Source organism: Cnephaeus nilssonii, assembly GCF_951640355.1.
Source record: "Cnephaeus nilssonii genome assembly, chromosome: 7".
Classification (NCBI taxonomy): Eukaryota; Metazoa; Chordata; class Mammalia; order Chiroptera; family Vespertilionidae; genus Cnephaeus; species Cnephaeus nilssonii.
In genome coordinates, this window is record NC_137078.1 from 56,768,970 (window position 1) to 56,794,752 (window position 25,783).

The following is a 25,783-nucleotide window of genomic DNA, read 5'->3' on the forward strand; positions in this document are numbered from 1 at the left end:
GATCAGACTTGAAGTTCCCCCATGCCCATATTATGGACAGAATCGACAATGGTTGTGGAGTTGGTGCTCAACTCAGAAGCAGGAAATGTGCCAGTGGAGGTTTTTAGTGAGACAGGCAAAGAGAAAAGTGCTCTAGAAAGTAAAATGCTATTGACAACAAGAGATACATGGAAGAGAAGACAGAGCCAGGAAAATAGGGGGGTATTGCAGTCATTCAGATGAGAAGAAATAGGTGAGGCAGAAGAAGAAATAGGAAAAGACAATGGGAAGAACCCTAAACATCTTGCCAAGAATAAGGGGTCATAAAGAGAGGTTCTTTTCAGTTTCAAAAATGGGGGAAAATAGTGAAGTCATGAATAGAAATGAAAAAGTGAGGAGAAAGTGGTGGAGGAATTGTGTCACTTTCCACATTCTGGGTTTTAAGATATTTGTGGGAGACGTCAAGCAGGAAGACTGAGCTATGGGAATTAGAGTATAGATTTAGGAGTGGCCTACAACCACGGGGATTGTGAAAGCAATGACAGGGATGGCTTCCTAAGGTTAGGGGACATGTTTAGAGAGAGACAATGGAAGACCCTTGGGGTTCATGGGAGGAGCCAAAGAAATGAGCAGTTGTGATCAATGCAGGGTGCTACACTGCATCTAGGACTGCCCCTGCCCAAGCTATTTTCTTGAGATGAACTTCAGGTGGGTGAAATATCTTGCTATGTGTTCAGATTTTTGCTGTGAAGTTCACATTGTTCTGAAGACATTGGGTTGAGTTGGGGGATAAGGTCATGGAGTTAAGTAGATCATCTATGGCTCCTGGATTTCTGGAGTCAACGAAAGCTAAATAATATGAGAAAATCTCACGCATATGTAGTACCTAAAGCTGATGGATGCTGTGTTGCATAATGAGGAGTTACTATACTAAAACTGTACAAAGTAATGGTTAAAGGGCAGTAAACAAACATTAAGAGGGCTTCATGTCAACATGGCTATTATGGAACTTATGAAGATTAGGAGAGCAGAACATTCAGAGGCAGAAGATGGACATGCAGATCCCCAGCACTGGTTCCCTTAAAGGGATATGAACTGTAAAAGCTAATGCTGTATGTCAACAGCTGCTAGAGAAATGATCAACTAATTCATAGGTAATTTATAGCAAGGACAAGAAAAAACAAAGCAAAACAAAATAACTCATATTTGAGTTCAGCTGGATGATTTATGAAACTACTCTAAAATTTTAAATCAAAATTTGATATGTTAATCATTAAAAATAAAATGACATGGAAATAACAAACTACTTGATTAGTTATGGAAAAGCGATGTATTTAGTTTCCCAAACCACTAGAGAGGGCAGCTACTCCCAAGGAGGCCAGATATTCAGATCCATGGCACTATCACCATCTAGTGACAACACCAGCACATTACAATTTGATAGAGTAATTGGAGATGAGAACACTGGGTCTTAGAATTGAGTGTAGGTCTATTTAAACAATGAAATAGTTTTCTGGAAAGCAAAAATGCTTATTCTACTGCTATATTCTAGATTTTATTAATTTCTATGTTTCATACCCACACATAGAATTTTACTTGTATTTTTCTTGCAACACTGATTTTAGTCTGTCTTATAGAGAAACATATACTACTATAGGCCCGATGCACAAAATTCGTGCAAGAGCAGGCCTTTCTTTCCATGGTTGCTGGCACTGGTTTCCCTCTGGCACCCAGGACCCGGGCTTCCCTCACAGCCCCAGCTTCATCCGGAAGGTCATCCGGAAGGTCATCCGGAAGGATGTCTGGAAGGATGTCAGTCTAATTAGCATATTATGCTTTTATTATTATAGATTATATGGAGCCAGCCAGCATTGCTTTGTTTCTCAATGGCTCTCTTGCTAATTAGGAAACATCAGGCAATCTCTCTATGCCTCAATTTCTTCCCCTGTAAAGTGGGATGCAACTCTTAGTGCTTGGCACATAAAAGCTATTCAGTTATTTATAGTTATTCTTGTTAGTATTTGGTGTTATTACTATTATAATTAAACAATTGTAGGTCTGTCTTCCCAGCTGGTGAGAACTTCTTTAGATTAGTCATGTCTGCCCCCATCACACTCAAGGGAACTATTTACGTTGTACTTTACAGTTCACAAAGCATCTTCATATACATCATTTCATGTGATAAGAGAATGTTCTTGGCCCTAGAGAATAGTGCAACCACCTATCTTGTTGGTCAAGACTGGAACCTCACAGTCAACCACAATCCCTGCTGATCCTAACTTGCAAATATTCATTAACCGCCCACTGGATCTGCTCTAAGCTAGATTTCCATCCTCTGTTTTGTGGATTACCAAAGCCTCCCAATTGGCTCTTGTATACTAGTGTTTAGGTTTGCCAACCCTCCCAACCAGTCTTCATACTGTAATCAGAGTTATCTCTCAAAACCATTCCTCTGATTATGTATATTCTTGCTTCAAAAGTTTTAGTAGCTCCCACTGCAGCATAAAGGCCAGCTCCGTAGCCTAGGCCCCGCATCATGAGGTTCCTGCTTACTTCTCTAGCCCCATCTTTCACCATTTTCTCTTCCGCTCACATTCTTGGTCTCGGTCACACTGAGCTGTGGTTTCCCACAATGCTCCTGACAACTGGAGAGTTAGTTAGCACACGGCCCTTCCTTATGCATCCCTTTCTGCTTTGCTAAGTCTTCCAGCTTAGCTATAACTCCTCAGCCTGGGCTACCTGCCCTGCCTGGCTAGACCTCTCAAAGTCCTGTGCATACCTTTCTAGGATTGCTCTTACCTGAAAGTATTAAAACTGTCTATTGACTTACTAATTTATTTTACCTCCCTGGAAGATACAGATGTTCGATTTGTTAGCAAAGTGCCCAAATTCAAGTAAGTGTTTTTTAAAGAAACTATGAATACGATCCTCATAACATCGGGAAAGGTAGTCAGAGGTTAATACCATTTCTTTTATTTTTCATCCTCCTTTAGTGTCTGTTATGTACTGGATAGCCTATGGTTTAATTGCCTACACTCCCTGAGTTTAAGCCTTGGTCCCCCATTTATTGGGCAGGCTACTTAACCTTTCTGTGCTCCAATGTCCTCATCCTTAAGATAAGAAAATTATAGTACCAACCATATTGGAGTTATGGAGATTAAATGAGTTAAAATCTGTAATGTACTTTAAATAGTACACAGCACATAGGAAATGCTCGATAAATGTGTGCTTTTATTTACAGATAATTTAGTGTCTTAAAGCCATGTGGGATAGTAGTAAGTCTAATTCAAGTCTTAGACACCACATTGTATTTTTGGGTAGTCAATCAATCAGCAGGTGGGCTGTTATTTCTGCTTTTCTTCTTGGTTGTTGGGTCTCAGTTCTCTTGACTATTCGCTCTAGAGACAACTCAGTGCTCACATAAATGGTGGCTTTAAAAAGGTGAGAAGAGATACTGGCGGGTTTAAAGCAGGGAGTAACAAAGCCAGTCCTATACAGGGATGGGTAACACTTTTTCTGGCAAGAGCCATTTGGATATTTATAACATAATTCATGGGCCATATGAAATTATCAACTTAAAAATTAGCCTGCTATATTAGGTCAAACATCTAATTAACTCACCCACAGTGCCTTGGCAGGGCCAGACCAAATGCTTTCTAGAGCATTATATGGCCCTCGGGCCAGACACTCCCCACCCTTGCTCTATTTCAATTCACCCTGAAGAGTAATAATTGAATGCAATATCTTCAAAAGCATTCCTCAGTTTAGCTCAAGATAGCTGTGGGATACTGGATTTTCCAACATGGTCCAACATGGTAAAATAAAATGCCAGATGAATCTGGATATTATTCAAGCTCCACTTCTTGTTTTGTTGAGAAATATAAATTCCTAAATTGACAAATATATAAAAATTTTAATATAATGTTGAAATATTTGCAACACCAAATGCTGTGCTATTTTTATTCATGCAAAGATTTTAATGCATCTTATTTTTAGTGTCTATAATAGGAGGGTATTATGTTGCCAACTGTTTTTTTCTTGAGAAAGGCTGTTGTTTATTATGAAAGTGTGCCTTCCTACTTTTTATTTTAACAATTGAGAATGATACTAGATAACATATACAATCCCTATTTGTCTCAATTTAAAGTTGGCAATACCACATTAGTTCTAAAGTTTGGGAAACATTTTGCTGCTTGGTAAAACTGAAAAGAGGGTAAACCGTTAGTATTAGGGACTCTGAATACAGAGGCATTCAGAATTAGAGTTTGTTTCTACAGCTATAGACTGAGTTGGACTGTGATCATTTAGGTCTCTTCAATTTCAAAATGTCTATAACCTTTTGAGTCTAAGTAAGAAATCATCAGAGTTTAATCTGAAGTTTGATCAGAACCTTCTAAGGAGCCTCAGGAATGAACCTGAGACCCATCCTTCTGTTTGGCATGAGTTTGGGGAACCGTTAGCTGCCTCCCCAAGATAGTCTTTCATCTGTGAGACGCCACGTGAATGAGCTCTAATTACTTCCAGCTCACTAAATACCCTGTGCTCCCCACACAGGAAGACTAGAAAGGTGTTACTCTTAGTGGAAGAGAGAATTCCAGGTATATTCACTGTCAACGCTCCCATCCCTTTGGTCAGAAACTTCCTTGGTTCTACATGATCTGCAGCAAAGTGGTTACCTCTCTTCCAGCCTCAGGTACCTCAAATGTGCATCCATCTGTTTCCTACCTGGTAGTAGAGTCTACCTTGTAGTTTGAAGAATGTAAGTGGATAGAGTCCAATAGTTCTGAATATGGTCATCGGACATAGCATGGCATATCATCATGGGAGAGGGGTAGGTTTCTCAGTCTCTCAGAGTCTCAGTTTTATCATCTATACAGTGGAGACAATAATGGTACCAACCGACAGGATTGTCATGAAGATAAAAGAGATAACATATGTCAATGCACCTGGCTCTTGGTAAGCACCCATTAAATGTTTGATTCCACTACTAGTAGGGTTATGTGGGTGTTCCTCTTATCTTCCTTACTTAACCTCCCTGAACATGTAACCTTTTTGGGAATATCTGTTGTTGTTTTTTTTTAACTCATCTGTGATTTTCCCACTGTTTTGTTAATTTTTTAAAAATTTATTTTTATTGTTGAAAGTATTACAGATGTCCCCCTTTCCACCCATTGACCCCTTCCAGCCCTCACCTGCCTCCCCCCACGCTCAGTATGTGGTATACTGCCTGTCACATAGGGGAGATTCGGTAAATATTTGCCAAGTGAATGAATAAGTGAATTTCGGCCTACCCAATTATTATTTTAGGGCAGGGGTGCTTCTATTAAAATTGGTTAGCATAAATGCCCTGGGGAGTATTTTCTTACTGGAAGCTTTAAAACGCCCCCTGCCCCTTTCACAAGAGGGTGACCCTTTTAGCTTCCTTTCCAATAGAGGAAGAGAGCCCAGTGGAATTTTCCGGGCTGGCGCCTGAAGGGAGCTACGAATATTTTTATAACATATGATGTTAAAAACAACTGTACGTGTGCCCAGAAACCTTTTAAGGCATGCATTTCAGCATCCAATTTTATTTGGTTTCGAAAATTTAATAAACAAGTAACACAATTCCGCCGTTGTTCTTTAAATGAAAATTAGAGATCTACAATTAATAGCAGCAAAACAGAACATGAGCTGTGCTTAATAAGATGGTGGAGTGTGTGTGTCGTGTCTTACCAAGGAGCTGGGCAACAAGTGGGCATTGTGTCCATGTTCCAGAGAAAGGACACAGACATGTGGCTGGAAGGCAGACGATTAAATGTCACCCAGCAAAGGCCACTGAGAGAGTATGCATGTCATCAACCACCATTTTTCTTCTCTACTGTAGCCTCATGTCACACACGCTGTGGAAATTTAAGTGTGATTTGTAAAAAGTGTTAAGGTTCTCATCTTCTCATAAACGATTTAGCAGTTCAGAGAATGAAGCCGAAAAAAATCAGTAACAGATGTGAACTGAACACTGGGCCTGAGGCGTGTGACACCCTTGGAGACCCTAGCTCTAGAGCATTAAAGTCCTCAAGATGGTCATCACCATCACCTCTGCTCACACTCATTTTTCTCCTTGCTCCTCCCTGCGGGCTAAGGGGGAAGTGTTGCTGCTGCTGCTGAGACAGGGTTAAGAATGAGGTCAGAGTGAGACCGGGAGCCAGACGAAGCTGGTACTCACTGCTCGCTGGGAAGCGAAGAGTTTCTCGACATCGCCTTTGGTGACAGGTCATAGTCGCTGTCTGATCTGTAGAGAAAGGACTCTCTGCGCTGGCTGTGCCCGGGAAAGGTAGCGTGAAGTACCAGCCCAGAGGAAGAGCTGGCCTGGGGGTCCAGCGGGCTCCGACCTGGGGAAGGACCATTTTCCACATCAAAGCTGAAAAAGAGAGCAGAAAACTCTGGTCACATGACAGCGTGCAGGAGGGCGTCGGACACACAGACAATGCACACTGATGTGTGCCAGGCACTTGACGTGAAACTTCACACTGTATGGAAAGTTTTAATCCTCTCAACAGCTTGGAGTTGTAGTCATTATTATTCTCACTTTGCATAAAGGGAACAGTCCCACAGAAGTTCAGTCACTAGCAAAGAAGAGAGCCAGGATTGGAATCCCGGAGCAGAGCAACTTTGCCTGAGCAACTTTGACAAATTCAAAATGAGAGTCAACCACAAAATAACTCGGTGCTGATAAGCAGCTCCGGAGGCAGCGTCAACACAGCTCTAGGTGTCATACACTGAACCATTGCTTGAATGAGTCTTCCTGCCAGAAATAACTCTCACAGTGTCATTAAAGAGGCAATATATATATATATATATATATATATATATATATATATATATATATATTAAAACCTCTGTGATGTTTTATTTATTTTTTTATTAAGGTATTACATGTGTACATATCTTCCCATTGCCCCACCCCCACCCCACTCCCATACATACCCTCACCCCCCAGTGTCTTGTGTCCATTGGTTATGCTTATATGCATACATACAAGTCCTTCGGTTGATCTCTTATCTCCCCCACCTCTCCCTAACCTTCCCCCTGTAATTTGACAGTCTGTTTGATGCTTTACCCTCTGTATCTATCTTTTTGTTCATCAGTTTATAATGTTCTTTATTATCCATAAATGAGAGAGATCATGTGGTATTTTTTTCATTGACTGGCTTATTTCACTTAGCATAATGCTCTCCAGTTCCATCCAGGTTGCTGCAAATGGTAAGAATTCCTTCTTTTTTATGGCAGCATAGTATTCCATTGTGTAGATGTACCGCAGTTTTCTGATCCAGTCATCTGCTGACAGGCACCTAGGCTGTTTCTAAATCTTAGCTATTGTAAGTTGTGCTGCTATGAACATAGGGGTGCATATATCTTTTCTGATTGGTGTTAACACCCATATTTCTGAATGTTGCAGGACAAAGTGCTATCCTGAAATCATCCACTTGCTGACTAGTTAGGAGGTCCAACCTGAGATTTAATGTTCCTATGCAAGGTTAGCCACAGAGGATGACTTAACCTGATAATGTCAAATTACCCTCTAGGGCTGCAGAGTTTTATCTCTGAAGGAGGGTACAGCTACTTGCTCCATCAGAGGCATGCCATTAAGATTTCTGGTCAGTCTCCCTCACTGGGGGTAGGTACCCTCAAGCCCAAAATTATTTGAACCAGCTCTGGTCAATCTACACACAGGAGCAGTAGAGATTTTCTCTGATGTCCCCATCCTGGTATTACCTGAGGCGCGGTGTATCCTTCCCATGCTCTCCATCATCTCCTCTACACTTTCCTTATGTGCACAACCTCCCTGAGCCGCAAAGTGACAGTAACCCTCTTGCCCAGCATTTCTCTAAACCACTCACCCCAGGTAACGCTCTGCAGGCAGGTGTTGAAGAAGGTATGGGGCTGGGATGTTCTCTTTGCCAAGTCAGACCACAACAGTGGGCTTCCTCTGTACTCATCCAGCTGCTATCACTTACTTCTACATGCATGGTTCTTTTCTCTCACTAGTTCTTACAACCTGCTCTTTTTGGGTGGATTTTGCTTATATTTCTTTAGTTTACAAATTGCTTTCTGATTCATTATTCCACTTACCCCCTCATCACAACCCTGTAAATGTAGATCCCACTGTACATTTGAGGGAAATGAGATTTAGAGAAATTTTAAATACGTTGCTCCAAGTCACAGAATGAGAATTGGAACACCCTAGTCTCCCAACTCATTTCTCCACTCTGGTCACAGAGTTCCAGAAAGCCGTGCTGGGTGACAGGGTGCAATTTCCCTCCAGTCTCTGGATTCAAACAAAATTTGTGTTTGGTATGTGGAGAGTCAGTGAGATTATGAGCAACCTTGGCTGTTATCTTGAATGAGACAGGGAAGGCAGCAAATTGCCCTGAAGCTGTAGGTTTCCTTGAAACAAGAAACCTTTTCGCTGAACGGAGAAATGACAGAAGGTAGGGCTAGTCTGCTTCCCCGGAGACCATTCTGAGAAGAGGCTTCCGCCAACCCACAAACTCAAGGTGTCTGATAAGAAGCAGTTAGCAAGACTCCCCTTAAAAGGTCAAGGAAAGGCCACAACAATCCAATACTCATTTGGGCACCCAAGGCGCTGCAGACAGGTTTTCACAGCAGGCTACGTGGCTGGGATGGGTTGCCCTTCTCAGACTGTGAATGAGCAGGCAGGTGGGCAGTGGTTCACACATACCAGCCTGCCTGGAGGTAGGGTTATGTTGTAAACCCTGTGAAAATATAACGAAAGCTGACTTTCGAACTTTCCTTGGGCAAGATCTATAATAGCTATTGAGCAAAATGCAGAGCTCCTTTGAGGATAAGGGCTCCTTTGGGCCACCCGGATCCTGTAGAACCAGTAGGTCCTGATGCTGGCTCTGAACTCTTCTTGAGGACAAAGAGGGTAGGTTCTTCCAAAGTGAGGATGGGACTCCATAAAGCTTAAGGCTGGGCATGAGCTGTGAAACTTCATGAATGTTGATGTCGTTATTCACGTGGTATGTATCTGTACAGCCTTTACGGATATTGAACCATCGAAATGTTTTTGTATCAGCTGGCAGCCAGCCACTGTCCCAGGCCCTCCAGGTGACCGTGCAGGTGATCTCCTAACAAAAGGGTTGGTGTCTGGAGCAGCACGGGCCTCTACCTTCAGCACTATCACTACCTTCAGCCTGTGCCCATTGAACTGGTCAGTGCCCATGAGGTACCAGTAATGAAATATTATGAATATCACTGCTTGTGTATATATGTGCTAAAATCTCAGAAGAGGTGCCCAGTGGGTATGCCTACCACACTCTCAGAACTTTTTCCATTGAAGGTTTCCACTCGGGCTCACTCTGCTCTCTTTTCTGCCAGGGGTATTCCTAGTGGGCAGAAAATAAGTCTACAAGGCATTCTGCTCCCAGCATCAGGTTCAGGAAAGTTTGGTCTTGCCAGGTAAGCAAGGACTAGATCCAGATACCAAAACTCTCTCCATGCTGCCCCCCCCCCCCCCCGCCCATTTTTTTCCTTTCTTCTTTACCCTGCCTGAACTCGGAGAAGAGCTTGCTGGAATTCAGAAGAAACCAGGGAAGAATTCTCTGGTCCAAAGAAGCCGTCTCAGTGAGACAAATGGCCTTTCATATTCCCTGGGGCACTGTTTCAAAGCAACCAACACAGATGTACAACTTAGGAACAAACATGAATCACCAACCAGACACCAGCCCCAGTCACAGCAAAATTAGCGAGCAGACATCACAATGCGTCCCACAGATCCAGGGTGGGAGGAGGGGTGTGGGCAAGGGGGAGACTGAGGACACACTGAAGCAAAGTGAATATGCCACACAAACGGGAGTACAATTCGAGAAGAAAACGGAATCTGAAATATCAGAAACAAACACATAGATGGGGTCATTATTTATTTAGGGTAATTTCTGCCTCTGCCTTAATCCAGCACACACATTTCACCTTTAGGTTTCTTTACACCAAAAAATATTACAAAAGTAATGTAAGAATGTTATGTAAAACATAGATAATAGAGAAAAAACACCGCCTTTATTTGTAGTTTAGATTAATAGTGAAAAATATACTGCCTTTATTTGCAGTTTAGTGCTTTTCCTTCTGAACATTTCCCCTGCAAGATTGGATCTTGGCTTTTTTTCACAAGTGTTTTGGATTGTAGTGCAGTTTCCAGAATTATCATTTTCCAGGGGCTACTTACTGGTTCATCCGGAAGCCATTGCGTTGTTTCTAAAGCATTTTTCCCTCCTGTTGCCCCTCATACTTATCATTTGCAACAACATTGCAGTTGATATCCTTGAGTTCAGAGCTACTTCAGTATTTAGGTCTTCAGAGGAGGCCACTCAGAATTTCAGGTAGATTACAGGAGGATGTCAATCCTGAGTTTTGGAATAGTAGATTGTACAGCCAGGAAGGGGTTGTCCATATCCAGCATAGGGACTGAAACAGTTTTGAAAGTGACCTTTTTTTCTAGGACCAGAGACAGCCCCCCCACCCCCATCCCCTGTCCCAGCCCCGCTCTCTGAGGTCCAGGATCCTGTAGGCTGCCCTCCCACGAGATGCTGCCTGCTCCTCCCTGCTTCGGCTGAGTGCCCTGGACTGATCCATGGCTTGCTGCCTAAGAACTAATATTTTAACAACTTTCTTCTGCTTTGTATCCAGGGTTCTCAGCTCCTTGGAGGCAGCGGTGGTAGTGGCTGATGTTGTGTATGAGGACTGGTGCTCCCTGTAACTGGAATGCCCTTCTCACCACTGTCTCCCGTATGCCACTGTCTTCAAAATCCAGCTCACATCACCTCCTCTAGTCAGTGTTCCCTGACACTGCAGCCGGTTCTAAGGAGGCACATGCTCCTCCTCTGTGCCCTCCTGCACTCCTTTACTGCAGCACTTGCTCCTCTCTCCTTTGTTCTCCAGTTATTTAGCTGCTCTCCAATAGATTCTCATCTCTAAGGGAGAAGGGACCCAATGTCACTCACGTTTGTGTCCCAGACATCTGGATCAGAGCCTGGTAAATAGTCTGCAACAACTGTCAGCGAACCAACCAAAGAATACTGCAATTTATTGTGAAATGTCTTTCCTATCTCTTCTCTCTTCCTGTCTCCTTGCCCTTATCTCCGTTCCCACTGGCCTGAGTTTCTGCTCTTCCCTTCAAATGAGTCTATGGAGATGTGGCATTAACTTATTTGATAAGCCTTGTGAGTCAATAAATGGATCAACTTCTGTTTGCCATCTTCTCATCTCTTTCTTTTCACTCAAAGCAGGAACCCTCTCTGCCCCACACTTTGTCTCCCAGTTTCCACTCCCTAGGAATCTATGCAGAGCCAGCCCTGAGCTGGTGCAGGGACATAGCCAGCAGATGGCAGAAGACAGCTACCGCTTCCTCGGGCTGCATCTCCCAGCCTCCAAGCAGAGCAGGGAGGGCTGTGTGCCAGTCTTGGAGAGAGAAATAGGACTGAAGCCTTATTCATAAGCCTGGGAGGAAACCCTAGGGATAAAGAGCAGACCCACAAGGTGTTCATGAAACCTTTTATTAAACTAAGACAGTTCTACTTCCAAGAATTCAAGCTAAGCCAGGTGGCTGCAGAACTGCCTGCAATTGTCCCCAGGGTGGTAGTTTTCTGATCCCCAATTACCTGCACACACCCCAATTTCTATAACAAAGGCAGGAATAATTCACTTCCGAATCAGAGGAGATTTTCCTTTGAGCTCAGTCTTTCTCTAGGTGAGTCTCTTTGGCTGATTCTAACAAACAGCCTCACTGAAAATATCAAAAACTCTACAAAGAGGTTTAGACTCCCAGGTCAGCAGAGGAGCTCACTACCATTTTGGAAAGTGCCCTGCTATCTCAATTTTGCTCTTTTTTCTTAAATATTACTCACTGATTATCTTCTACATCATCGAATTCTTAGCTCTTTCAGGCTAATTCTCTTCAATCCATTTCAAAGAGGAGAAAACGGAGGTCCAAAGTATGAAACTTTTTTTTGAAAAAAATCTAAAGTGTAACCTCTCCTCCATGTCCCCACAAATCCCCCTCTTGATCTCAGAACCTGCCACACTGGGCTGCATTCCTCTGTTTAGGGATCCCTTTCACTCCACTAGCTTGTGACCTTGAAGCAGGGACTAAGTCTCATTTATTTTTTAAAATCCTCACCTGAGGATATTTTTTCCCATTGATTTTTAGAGCATGGAAGGGATGGAGGAGGGTGAGAGAGATACATCGATTGGTTGCCTCCTCCATGCACCCCAGCCAGGACCGAGGATCAAACTTGCAACCAAGGTACGTGCCCTTGACCAGGAATCAAAGCAAGATCCTTTGGCCCTCCGACTGACGCTCTAACCACTGAGAAAACCAGCCAGGGTGCCTTATTCATTTTTGTATTCCCAGGGCTTAGAGCTGAGTCGTATGCCAGAAGGCATAGAAGAAATATTTGTTGAAGGGATGTGAGGATCTCACAGTTTTATTTCTCATCTGGAAAAAAAGCCATTTCAGTTTGGATTCAAACTCCTGGCAGGGGATGACCTCAGAAGAGAGTTTCTACACAGAGTCTGAAGTTTCCTTTCTTCATCCTTCCTCACTGTCCCTGCAGTATCCAAGGAACTCACTCAATCGTTTTGGCTTTTGAAAACTTTTGTGTCTATGAAAGGTGTATGTTTGTGTATAGAGTGCATGTGTGTATGTGTTGGGTGTATTCATGAAACAAAATGCTGTTTCTTTAAAGTTTTACAAAATATTTCTCTCAAATGTATTCAGAAACTAACATCTTCAAATGCTTACTTATCATTTTGATAAAAATAAATAGCCATTTATTTATGTGCTTATATTGACCATCACCCCAGGGTGCTCTCTGGTCCCTGGAGATGGAAAGCTGCAGAGGAACACCCATTCTTACCCACTTGACGGTGACTACCTTTATCCAGGGGTGGGCAAAGGCAAGATTACAGTTGTGAGTATGTGAAACACAGAGTTTATTCTTGTGTTATTACTTATTTATTCCTTGTTGTATTTATTATTTATTATTATTAACCTGCTTTTGTCCACTCTTGTATAATTCATGGTTGCAGGCTGTAACCAGTGCTATTTTCTAATGAAGGACTTCACTGTGTGAGGTCACAGCCAGCATGATGGAGAGCCCATGTCCTGGCTGAGGGTAAGCAGACCTCCTCTGGTCACAGCTACAGCAGAATGTCACGGTTCGGCCCTAAGAACCCATTTCCAAAGTCTGTGACTTCCCTCCCATAGTGTAGGAAGAACTTCGATGTTCAGCTCATCTGAATTCTCGAAGCAGCTTCCCTTTCTTCCAGGGGCTTTGAAAATAACATTCATGGCAATAATCCAAAACTGCTTTCCCCACAGAAAGGTTTAACCAGAGGTAGCAGAGTAATGCTGCAAAGCTCTGGGATTCTGGAGATTTGGCTTCCAGTTCCTATGTGGAAATCACTAAAATGAAACAGGGACTCTGTGTCCTGCCTGCTACCCCTCTATCTCTCCCCACTGAAATGAATGAATAAATGAATGAGCAGAAGATCTCTGAAGTACCTCTGAGATTAGACATTTTGCAGAGACTTTGGAGATGAAAGAAAGATTAGTTCTCAAGGGTGGCTTAATGTAGTTTTATAATATTAATGATCATTCACTAATTCAACACATACTTATTAAGAACCCACTATGAAATAAGGCACTATTCTAGGCCTGAGAATATAGCACTAAAACCCCCTAATGCATATAACTCTTAAAAGTAAAGATAACTTCCTATAGGACAATGATTCTAAGGAAAAGTAGGGTCTCCCAGATGAGAATAATTGCGTAGGAATGTGTATTGTATGTGGTCTTTACAAAGCTGGAGTGGAGGGAACCATGATTGGGACCTTGCTACCTTGTGTGACTGCTGCCCTAGCTGTGCTACAGATTATCCTACTAGCTCAATATTTTCCAGCCTGCATTCTCCACCTTTCCTAAGAGCATGTCATAAAAGATAGTCAATTCGTTCTTAACAAGATAGAAACACTCCCACTTATAAGTTTGGCAGCTCTGCCAATAAGAAAATCGATTCATCTTTTAATTAAATAAAATATTTATTAATAAGCATGCTTAATAAGCCTACAGTAGCTCAAAAGTAATTGAAATTCCCTTCAAAAGAAATGAGATTGATCTGGGAAAACCAGTTTCTATTCAACCAGTAATGGCTTCAATAAATTGTTGCTTTAAAAAAACAACAACAAAAAAAACAAGTTCTCACATATCATCTGGAAATCAATTCTAGATTCTGCCTGAAATCTATTTGAAATATTGTAGCTAATGCTCATTTAGCATGTTTGCATACACTAGTGATAAGAGATGTGTTCATCTCATGAGATACTGAATTTCACTTTTGGATTAATTTAATTGTAAGAGTTGAGCCAGAAAAATATGAATTTATTTTCACCTTTAGCCCAAACCTCTCCCAGTACCCATCCCATCCCCAACTCCTTACATAGCTGGTTTTCCTCACTGTGGTAAATAATCTACTCAGTTGTACAAACCACAACCATCCATGATTTTACCTCATTCTTCAACCTCCCATTTTGTTTTTCAGTTGGCCAAGTGTCCACAATCCTACATCAAAACTATACCCTTTTCTCTGTCCTTGCTGCCACCACTATTTCAGGACATTAAAATCTCCCTTGACCTAGAATAGCCACCCTATGAATCTCCCTGCTTCTACTTTCTCATCATCCTCTAAATCTTTTACACATAACAGCAAAAGCACAAAAACCAAATCATGCCATTGTACTTAGAATAAAATCCAAACTCTTTACTATGGATTAAAAGTTGCTCCTATAGTACTGGAAGTGCTAGCAATAGTAATCAGACAAGAAGAATAAAAGGCATCCAAATTGGAAAAAAAGAAGTAAAACTGTCATCATTTGCAGATGACATAATACTGTACATAGAAAATCCTACAGACTCAGTCAAAAAACTACTAGATTTAATAAATGAATTCGGCAATGTGGCAGGATACAAAATTAACACCAAGAAATCTATGGGTTTTTTTATACACCAATAATGAACTTCACAGAAAGAGAAACTAAAAAAAAAAATTTCATTTACCATTGCACCAAAAGAAAGAAAGAAAGAAAGAAATTAAGATGCTTAGGAATAAATTTAACTAAGGAGGTAAAAAACCTGTACTCAAAAAACTATAGGACATTGAAAAAAGAGATAGAGGAAGACATAAACAAATGGAAGAATATACCATGTTCATGGATTGGTAGAATCAACATCATTAAAATGTCCATACTACCCAAAGCAATCTATAACTTCAATGCAATCCTCATTAAAATACCAATGGTATATTTCACAGATCTAGAACAAACTCTCCAAAAATTTATATGGAATAAAAAAAGACTCTGAGTTGCTGCAGCAATCCTGAGAAGGAAGAGCAAAGTTGGAGGGATCACAATACCAGATATCAAACTATATGCCTGGTACTGGCACAAGAACAGACATATAGACCAATGGAACAGAACAGAGAACACAGAAATAGGCCCAAGCCATTATGCTCAGTTAATATTTGACAAAGGAGGCAAGAACATACAATGGAGTCAAGACAGTCTCTTCAATAAATGGTGCTGGGAAAATTGGACAGATACATGCAAAAAAATGAAACTAGACAACCAACTTATACCATACACAAAAATAAACTCAAAATGGATAAAGGACTTAAGGTAAGATGGAAAACCATAAAAACCTTAGAAGAATCCATAGGCAACAAAATATCAACAAATGTCATAGCAATATCTTTACCAATACAGCTCCTAGAACAATGGTAACTAAGGAGATAATAAACAAATGGGACCACATCAAAATAAAAGCTTTTGCACAGCAAAAGAAACCATCAACAAAACAATAAGAAAGCTCAGTGTATAGGAGAACATATTTGCCAATGTTATATCTGATAAGGGTCTAATCTCCAAAATTTATAGGGAACTCATACAACTTAACAAAAGGAAGATAAACAATCCAACCAAAAAATGGGCAAAGGACCTAAATAGACACTTTTTGAAAGTGCACATACAGAAGGCCAAGAGACACATGAAAACATGCTCAGAGTCACTAATCATCTGAGAGATGCAAATCAAAATGACAATGAGGTACCATCTCACATCTGTAAGAATGGCTATCATCAACAAATTGACAAATGACAATGCTGGCGAGGATGTGGAAAAAAGGGAACCCTTGTGCATTACTAGTGGGAATGCAGACTGGTGCAGCCACTGTGGAAAACAGTATGGAGTTTCTTCAAAAAATTAAAAATGGAACTCCCATTTGACCCAGTAATCCCACTTCTAGGACTGTATCCCAAGAAATCAGAAACACCAATCCGAAAGGATATATGCACCCCTATGTTCATAGCTGCACAACCTACAATAGCTAAGATTTGGAAACAGCCTAAGTGCCCATCAGCAGATGAGTGGATTAAAAAAACTGTGGTACATCTACACAATGGAATACTACATTGCTGTAAAAAAGAAGGCACTCTTACCATTCGCAACAGCATGGATGGACATGGAGAGCACAATGCCAAGTGAAATAAGCCAGCCAGAGAAAGATAAATATCACATGATATTACTCATTTGTGGAATATAATGAACAACATAAAGTGATGAACAAAAATAGATCCAGAGACAGAGAAGCATGGAACAAACCATCAAACCTCACAGGGAAGGCAGGGGAGGGTGGAGGGAGGGTAAGAGATCAACCAAAGGACTTGTATGCATGCATATAAGCATAACCAATGGACACAGACACTAGGGGGTTGAGGGCATGTGCTGGAGGGTGGGAGTGGCCGGGAAGAGGTCAATGGGGGGAAAAGAAGACATATGTAGTACTTTAAACAATAAAGAATTTTAAAAAAAGTCATTCTTAGCTACTGCCACACCCACAACCTCATCTTATACCACACTCTCCTCTGCTCAGTATAAATTAGGTTCAGAGGTTTTCCTTCTGTCCCCAAAACATGCCAAATCCTTTTCCACCTCAGCAATTTTGCACATGTGTGTTTTGTTCACGGCTGTATTTCCATTGCTTTGGACAGTTCCTGGCTCAGAGAAAGTGCTGAATAAACCTTTGTTGAATGAATAAATAAATGCTGGTCTTTGCTTGTTCTCTTCTCTACTCTTTGTATGGCTGCCTTCTTATTCTTTAAGCCTTGGATTAAGTCACCTACTAAAAAACTCCTTCCCAACTCATTAATTAAGTATGTCCCCATTGTCTTCAAAATACCTATTAGGACTTTTTGTTACATCTATTTGTAGGCTTATTAATTTTGAACTTGTTCCTTTTCTCATAAACTCAAAGCTCCATTTATTGTAATTATCAGTGTATTAACTAGTGCCTAGCACTGTGCTTTGGACACACTGCTAGTTCTGAACCAATGTCTGTTCAAACAATTAATAGATGAATGAGTGAGCAAGAAAGTGTATTAAACATAAACAGTCACCTCAGTGATCCATATTATTGCTATTTAAAAATATTTATACATTAGGAGAAGGGCTCATTTATTGACTTCCTGTCATTGGGACAGCTCCCACACTAATCCTAAGGAAATACTGTTGATGTAAAAACTTGTTACAGGTTTGAAGCATTTTTTGGTGATTGTTTCTCTAGGATTATTTCAGAAAATTAGATTAGTTTTTCAGATCAAATTCTGCACGTTATTGAGCTTTCATAGAGCTTCAAGTAGGTGTTGAAGTCTTCGTTGAATATGCATTCCCTATCTTAGGTTTGTGAAATGCCATCACTTAATATTTCAAGAGCTTTGTGTTTAAACAATTATAATCTCTTGAGAATGAATAGACCATATATCTACTTTTTTGGTGGAGGTAGCAGAGTGGAAGGAGTAGCAGTATGGTTTTCTATAAACTCAAATAATAACCATAAAATTGGAAATCATTGCCTCAGCCTCCGGTCTACAGAGCACTTAATAGTGTTTGTGTCAGTTAACATCTGGCCTCCAAATGTTATCAGTCTTGAACACTGCATCTGAAGACAGCTTGGCATTTGAGTTTTAAAATGTTCTTTTGGGAAGAAAGGAGGGGTGAGAGAAGGAGAAGAAGAGAAAGTAAAGGCAGAAAAATGAGATCTCAGAATCTTTTCTTCTTGACTTAAGCAATAAAGTTAAGAAAAGCTACACTTTTCTTTTTCTCACAAGTCCCGTGCACTTACAATGTGCCAGGCCACATGTTAAGTGTTTGTTACATATTAACACATTTCATTGCTATAGTCACTATGGGGAAGGTGTTAACTTTATCCTATGGATTTGAAAGCTGAAGTTCAAAGGTTGAAATAATTTTGTTGAAGATTACTCAGCTATTGAATAGTGGATCTTGGATTTAAACCCAGTTTGATTGGATCCATTAATAAATCAATCAACTCAATCACATCAGTAGATATCTGCTCAGTCTTCCCTCTTGTTACCATATAAATTTTTATGACTGCAACTGTAGCCAAGCCTTCTGTTCTGAATCCTGTTCTTTCTCTCCTACTCATTGACTATACTACTTGAGTAGCTTTACTCTTTGCTGTATCATCATTTTCCATTTTGTACATCAGCAAAAAATTTAACTGTAAAGAATTATATCTAAACCAAACCAACCTACAAACAAAAATAACAACCAAAAAGACCTCTACCAGATATATAAAAGTTGAAAGAATTCATCACCAGACTTTAAGTACAAGAAATGTTAAAGAAAATCCTTCAGGCAGAAGGAAATGATACCAGAAGGAAATTTGGATGTACACACACAAAAAAATAAAGATTTTGTTTCCTTATTCAAATCTCTTTTAAATATAACTTACTGAAACAAAAATAACAATGTATTGTAAGATTTATAACACATGTAGAAGTAAACCATATAACAACAAGAGCAAAAGGAAAAAAGGGAAATGAAATACATTGTGGAAATGAATGAATAGGCCCTATATCTACTTTTCTGGTGGAGGTAGCAGAGTGGAAGGAGTAATAGTATGGTTGTGTATAAGCTCAAATAATAACCATAACATTGGAAATCATTGCCTCAGCTTCCAGTCTACTCCGGTCTACTGATGTTAATATCATCAGTGCCCAGTATCTTACACTATATGTGAAGTGGTATAATATTGCTTGAAGGTCGACTGTGATGAGCTAAAATTTATACTAGAATCCCTAAAATAACCATTAAAATATAAAAATGAAGAGTTGGCACCAAATATGTGTATGAGTCTTGTTTTCTTATCCATTCAGTTACCCTATGTCTTTGACTAGAGCATTTAATCCATTTACATTTAAAGTATTATTGACTAAAGGCCCAGTGCATGAAATTCGTGCATTCGAGGTGTGGGGGGTGGGGATAGTCCCTCAGCCTGGCCTGTGCCCCCTCACAGTCCGGGAGCCCTCAGGGGATGTCTGACTGACAGTTTAGGCCTGATCCCCATGGGGAGCAGGCCTGAGCTGGCAGTTAGACATCCTTAGTGCTGCTGCGGAGGCAAGAGAGGCTCCTGCCACCACCACTGTGCTCACCAGCCTTGAGCCCGGCCAGAGGGCAGCTCCTGCGTTGAGTGTCTGCCCCCTAGTGGTCAGTGTGCGTCATAGCGAGAGGTCATTCCACAGTTCGGTCAATTGGCATATTAGCCTTTTATTATATAGGATAAGTATGTAATTATTGCCCTTTTCTTCTTCTTCTTCTTCTTCTTCTTCTTCTTCTTCTTCTTCTTCTTCTTCTTCTTCTTCCTAGTCTTCTCCTTCTCCTTCTCCTTCTCCTTCTCCTTCTCCTTCTCCTTCTCCTTCTCCTTCTCCTTCTCCTTCTCCTTCTCCTTCTCCTTCTCCTTCTCCTTCTCCTTCTCCTTCTCCTTCTCCTTCTCCTTCTCCTTCTTCTTCGTCTTCACCTTTGTCTTCGTCTTCACCTTCATCTTCTTAAAGAAGTCCTTTTAATACTGGTTCAGTGGTGATAAACTCATTTAGCATTTTCTTGTCTGGGAAGCTCTTTAGAACACCACTTTGTAACTTGTATAAATGTCTAACCATTATGCTGTACAACTGAAACTAACATAAATTGAATGTCAACTGTAATAAAAAAATTAAAAAAATTAAATTGTTAGGTTACAGAGCAGGCTGTAGTCTGGGCCTCTAGGAATAATTACCAGAACACCATAAAAGAAGAGGAGGAGGAGGAGGAGGAGGAGGAGGAGGAGGAGGAGGAGGAAGAAGAAGAAGAAGAAGAAGAAGAAGAAGAAGAAGAAGAAGAAGAAGAAGAAGAAGAAAGAGGAGGAGGAAGAGGAGAAGGGGGAGGAGGAAGAAGACCTATACCTATAAAAATAAAATGGAAGCATAAAATGATTAACTAAAACAGAGAAGAAAATGAGGAAGCAGCATTCATAGATTTGAAATCCCTTTTGTTAATATCATCAGTGCCCAGTATCTTGCCCAAACCAATGGTCAATTCTCAGTCATCATCTTTCTCAAAGTGTCAGGAGCATTTGATATAATTTATCCTTCTGTTATTTTGACTTTGAAGATATCAGCTTCTCCTGGTTTTCTTCCTATTTCATTGGCCTTCCTAGGTCTTTAATCTCTTCTCAAAGTCTACACGTCAAGAGTCCCTGGACTCAGCTGGCAGCTCTATTTCCTTTATCTATACTTTATCACTGCTTTTATCATGATATAAAATACTGTCTATTCTCCAATGACTCCTTAATGTGCTTAAAATGGTGACTATAGAAGAATATGATGAATATTAAGAGGCTCATAATCTAATTACACAGAGCTGAAAATCTCAAGAAAAGCAAAGGCAGTTTAAAGGGTAAATGATACCAGAAGGAAATCTGGATCTACACAAAAAAAATAAAGATTTTGTTTTCTTATTAAAATCTCTTTTAAATATAACTTGCTGAAACAAATATAACAATGTATTGTAAAATTTATAACACATGTAGAAGTAAACTATATAACAACAAGAGCAAAAGGAAAAAAGAAATGAAATACATTGTGGAAATGAATGAATAGGCCCTATATTCTTAAAGGGTAAAGGCCTTAAATGTGATACTGATGCCATGTGCTGCCAGTGAGTCACCCAGACTGTGCCTTACAGTGCATTCAAGACACTGTCCACATTGCTTTTGTACATCACTGTCCTCAGTTCTGGTGGTAAATTATATGTAAAATGCATCCAATTTCTATAAAACTACTTAACATTGATTTTGCATCTGAAGAGTTTTCAGAAACGTCAAGTTTTCAAAAATAAATGGTATCATGATTCTATTAGAGCTCAAGCAAAGTCTCCAGGCTTTACTGTTCTTTGCCATTATTTTTAGAAATTAAATCTTCCTGTAATTTAAACCAAATGTCTCTGAGCAGGTCACAGCTTGCCCTTCATCAGGCGAGGCAGTCCCTCTTCTTCCCCAAACCCAAGGTAAGGTGGGGCTGGTTAGGCTTGGGGAATGGCCTCACCATTATAGTGCCTTGGGGAACTGTGAGGATCCTTTCCCTCACACTTGGCCTTCACACAAGGAATAAAAACCCTATATCATTATGACAGGCTTCAGCTTTTTTGAAGAGCAATCCTTTTGAAAGAGGGATACAAGATCAGTGTTTTAAAGTGGACAGAGAAGTCCTTCCTTTTTAATCAATGTGAATTAATTTTTCTCTTCAGATGTCAATTCCTACCAAGGACTCCTTATTTTGGAAAGGACATTGTTACTTTACAAATAAATCTTTTCAATAACAGAAATAATTTCCGCTCCAAATCCAAGTATTTGAGGGAACACCACTGTAAAGCATTCTCTTCCTTTGAATTGCTTCTCCTACATCCCTGTCTTTTGACTGACTCATTCACAGACAAGTCATCTGAAGGGCTGATTTATTTGATATAGCCATAGAAATCCCCTCAATATTTCTTCTCAGCTCCGTCAATAATCCCATTTCCTTGTTTTACCTTTTCACAACCAATTCTTGCAACATGGATTTCTTCCTTAATTCTCAATTATCTTAACAACTGGTAAATTATCCAGTCAAACCAAAACATCAGTTTCAGTAATCAAAAGGACAGAGGGCTCTTCACATGGTGTTTCTGACTCATATTTCTGACTCACAGATGGATGCACTGTGTTCTGTGCCACTTCAATAATGTGGCATTACTTGGACAAATAAAAACCACCACCTTACGCAGTTTAGCTGAGTTTCTTGCATGTTTCCTTCTCAGTTTTATAAATGAGTCACTAAAACTTCTTCAATATTTTTGTATTCTATTCTGAAGTGTGAGCATTCTACTCTAGACAAGGAAGCAATAATACTCACTCCAACTTCCATGAAGGTTTTACAACTTAGCCACTGTTTCAACATGAATGAAGAGATGCTCCTGATTACTGCTTGTTTAATATAAATAGCAGCAACTTTTATTCTTATTAGGAAAATTGAATTTTGAAAATTGTGTGTTTTTTTTGGTGTTTTTATAAACTAACAGCTCTTCTCATGCACAAGCTATAAATATCATTGCTGTCTTAGAAAGAAAATGTTACAGAAAAGGACACAACACCCTCAAATTCCTGCAGTAGGATTATCATGTCTGATTGGTACTTACGGCACTTTTCAAACTTTTCTTTAAGTTGTAGCACAAAATACAAAGTGTATTTTAAGTCTCCTGTGCCAAACCTCTAATATATCACCATTGCAGATAGAAGAAAGTTCAAATTCCCCTGGTGGTAGTCAAAGTTCTAATGATATGATTTGAACTTGACCTTCTAAGCTTATGTGCTAGAATCACTTATCTATATTCTAACCAAGCTGAAGTGTGCACTCTCCCTGAGCTGCATTTACTTGCTTTTTAAACTACTTTTTCCTACTTTCTAGACTATCCTCCCATCTAGAAGATCCTTTCTGACCTTTCCACAAATACAAATCCATGTGTTGAGCAAAAGACTAGGTCAAAGCCCAAGAATTAGGGAGAATTTGGCAACTCTAGCTGTGAGAGTGACAGCTTAGAGACTGTGAGGTTTCCCTGTGTTGTTAGCCCCATTAAGAAACACTCAGAGTGACTCAGGGGGTCCTAGGTGGGAAATGGTTGCCCTGGGAAAGATCTACTTAGAAATAGTTTAATGCAATGGATCAGGCAGATGTTTGAAATGTGACAGACCTGGGTCTGAATAGAAGCTCTTCCTTTTTTTTTTTTTTTTTTTTAACAAAATGGCCCTGGATTTAATGTCTCTGAGACATAGTTTCCTCACGTGTAAAATAGCGATAGAAGAGAAGACTAAAGGCTTGCTAGGAAGATTAAATTAAGTAAGAAATGTAAAGATTTAGATGCTCAGTGCTGCAGTGTGCTAGCCATGCCACCACAGAGCAAATGCAGTAGAACAGAAACGACAGTATAGTTTATTTAGACAGAGGGCCTGAGATTTGTCATTGCTTACCTGTACTCCTGAAATGTACTTCCCCAAGATCTGTAGATGCCACACAGCATATCTAAGAGTTCTCCTGAAATGTGGAGCAGGTATTCAGCAAAGAGTTGACAATGCCTAGGCTCTGGGGAGGATGTGCCAAAGCCAGGAGGCTGAATAGAGTCTTGAAAGATGAACAACTCAGAAAGAGCTAAGTTGTATATGGCAGGCACTGATTGACTGCCCCAAAGGCTCATACAACCTTTGCCTCCTATTCTGCTTTGAGGCTAAGAGTGTCCAAGTGACACCGTTTTGGCCAATGAACATCTCTGGGGAAGGTGCTCCTTCCAAAATGTTGAATCACACATATAAAATTGCCATTTTTTAAAGTAATAGTTGAAAGTCAGCGATTTCAGAAAGTCCAAACCTTACTACTTGGGAGAACTCTTTATGCATTGCTCTTTACTCTTTTCTCTTTTTACCTGCCTGGAACAGAGGATTCAATGCACAGACAACCAGTAGTCATCTAAGGAGGAGGGTATCTAAAAAAGATGATAAAAGCATCCTAAATCTCAGAACACCAGAGGAATGTTAAGGCCCTGGACTCCTACCCTTGAAATCCCTGTTGCACGAGATAAACCCAGGCCACTGTTTAGCCACTGTAGCAGGGTGTCTTATTTGCAGCTAGAAACAACCTTAATGGATGTCATGGTGCTGAGCCAGCAGGCAGGGGACCAGAGGACCTTTACTGGGTGGAAGAACTGTCTGCAGGGAGTTAAGTACCTCCCAGGATGAGGAAACCTCTGGAGTAGAACCAAACCTTTTGCTGCCTCCGGAGGCAACATAGGGATGGTTCCTTTTCTGAAAAGGAAAAGAAGGGAAGGGAAGGAAAAGGAAAGGGAGAGAATGGGGAAGAAAGGGAAGAGAAGGAAAGTAGAGAGAGGAGAGTGGCCCTTTAAAACAAGATGGTCCGGTGTGCAAAGCAGATACTGAGGCAATATCTGGGATGTTTCCATGTCAGGCTGAGGAAACAGGAGGGAAGAGGCCCTAAGACAAGAGCATGGCTGGTGGATTTGAATACCAGCAAACAGGCCAGTGTGGCTGGAACAAAGTGATTTGAGGGAAGAGTTGTAGGAGATAAGGGCAGGGGGTTATTTTATATAAAGCATTCATAAAGCATGTGTGCGAAAGACAGGGACAAATGATGACAAGTAGGCAGCTGGATAGAAGAATCTGGATTTCAGCCGAGAGATACACATTTCAGATTCATATGAATGCTATTCAAGATTGATAAGTCAGGGGTAGTCTGTGCAGAGGTGCATATTTTTACAAAAAGTGAAAAATAAATTTGTGTTTGCATCCATCTACTCTCAGCCTCCTGTATACTGATGTTTAGCTGACATAGTTGATGTGAGGAGTTTGGGGAGGATTCGTTGAAATAATATATACAAACGGTATATCTCAGAATAGATATTTGATAAATAATACCTAATATATATTGTCTACTTGTATTTTTCTAGGGATTTGCTAAGCACTATGCATAAATTAACTTATTTTATCTTTATAATCAATTGACGAGATATGTAATATTTTAACCTCGTTATGAGGATACCGAGATCCTGACAATTAAAAATCTTGCTCAAGGTCACAGCTGGGCAGCAGAACCTGGTTTCATACAAAGATCTTTCTACTCCTCAACCAATATTCTTAACCTACATATATACCCATGCTACAAACTCAGGAGCCCTTAGTGACAAATTTAAGCAGTGTCTCCTATTTGTAACTGCTCCTCAACATTTCACATGGTTGCCACACAGGTATGTTAGACGCCACGTGGCCAAAACAGAATCATTTATTTTCCCAGCTAAATCTGTTTCTCCTTCAGTCCTTCAACTTCTCATAACAATTAATGGCATTGTCATCTGCTCAGTTGCTCAAGCCGAAATTGCAGGAATTGCCCTTAATCTCCTTCTTCCCTCATCTGATATATCCAAACTCATCATTAAGGCCTGATGGCTCTATTTCCAATAATTGTCCCATACGTGTACATTCTGTTTGCATAGTTCCAACCATCATTTCAAGCTACCATTATCTGTCATCTGGATTCTTTTTTTTTTTTGCCACTGGTCTTCTTGTTCTCATTTTGGCTCCTATACCCTATTTTATCTACAGTAACCAGAATAAACTTAAAAATATATAAACCAGATCATGCATAGCTGTTCATCACATTGAGAATAAAATCCAACATCCTCAGTGCATCTTCTAAGATTCTCCATGATCTGCTCTCTGCTGTCTTCCTGACCTATTTGAAGTTGGTCACTCTCTTGACTCATGATATTTTAGTTGCACTGACCTTCCTTTTCCTTCAGCAAACCAAACTCTTCCTGCCACAGG

At 40.4% G+C, this 25,783-nt stretch overlaps 1 protein-coding gene across 2 annotated transcripts in view; it reads right to left on the reverse strand.

Moving 5' to 3' along the window:
• The window catches only part of PDE4B (phosphodiesterase 4B), a gene marked incomplete at its 5' end in the record, with an annotated part of 436,891 nt that overhangs the window by 123,536 nt on the left and 287,572 nt on the right, over positions 1–25,783 (reverse strand). For both annotated transcript variants that reach the window (XM_079777598.1, XM_079777599.1), the window contains one exon: positions 6,182–6,376. In XM_079777598.1, coding sequence (XP_079633724.1) covers positions 6,182–6,376 — 195 coding nt within the window. The remainder of the gene's footprint in view (positions 1–6,181; positions 6,377–25,783) is intronic.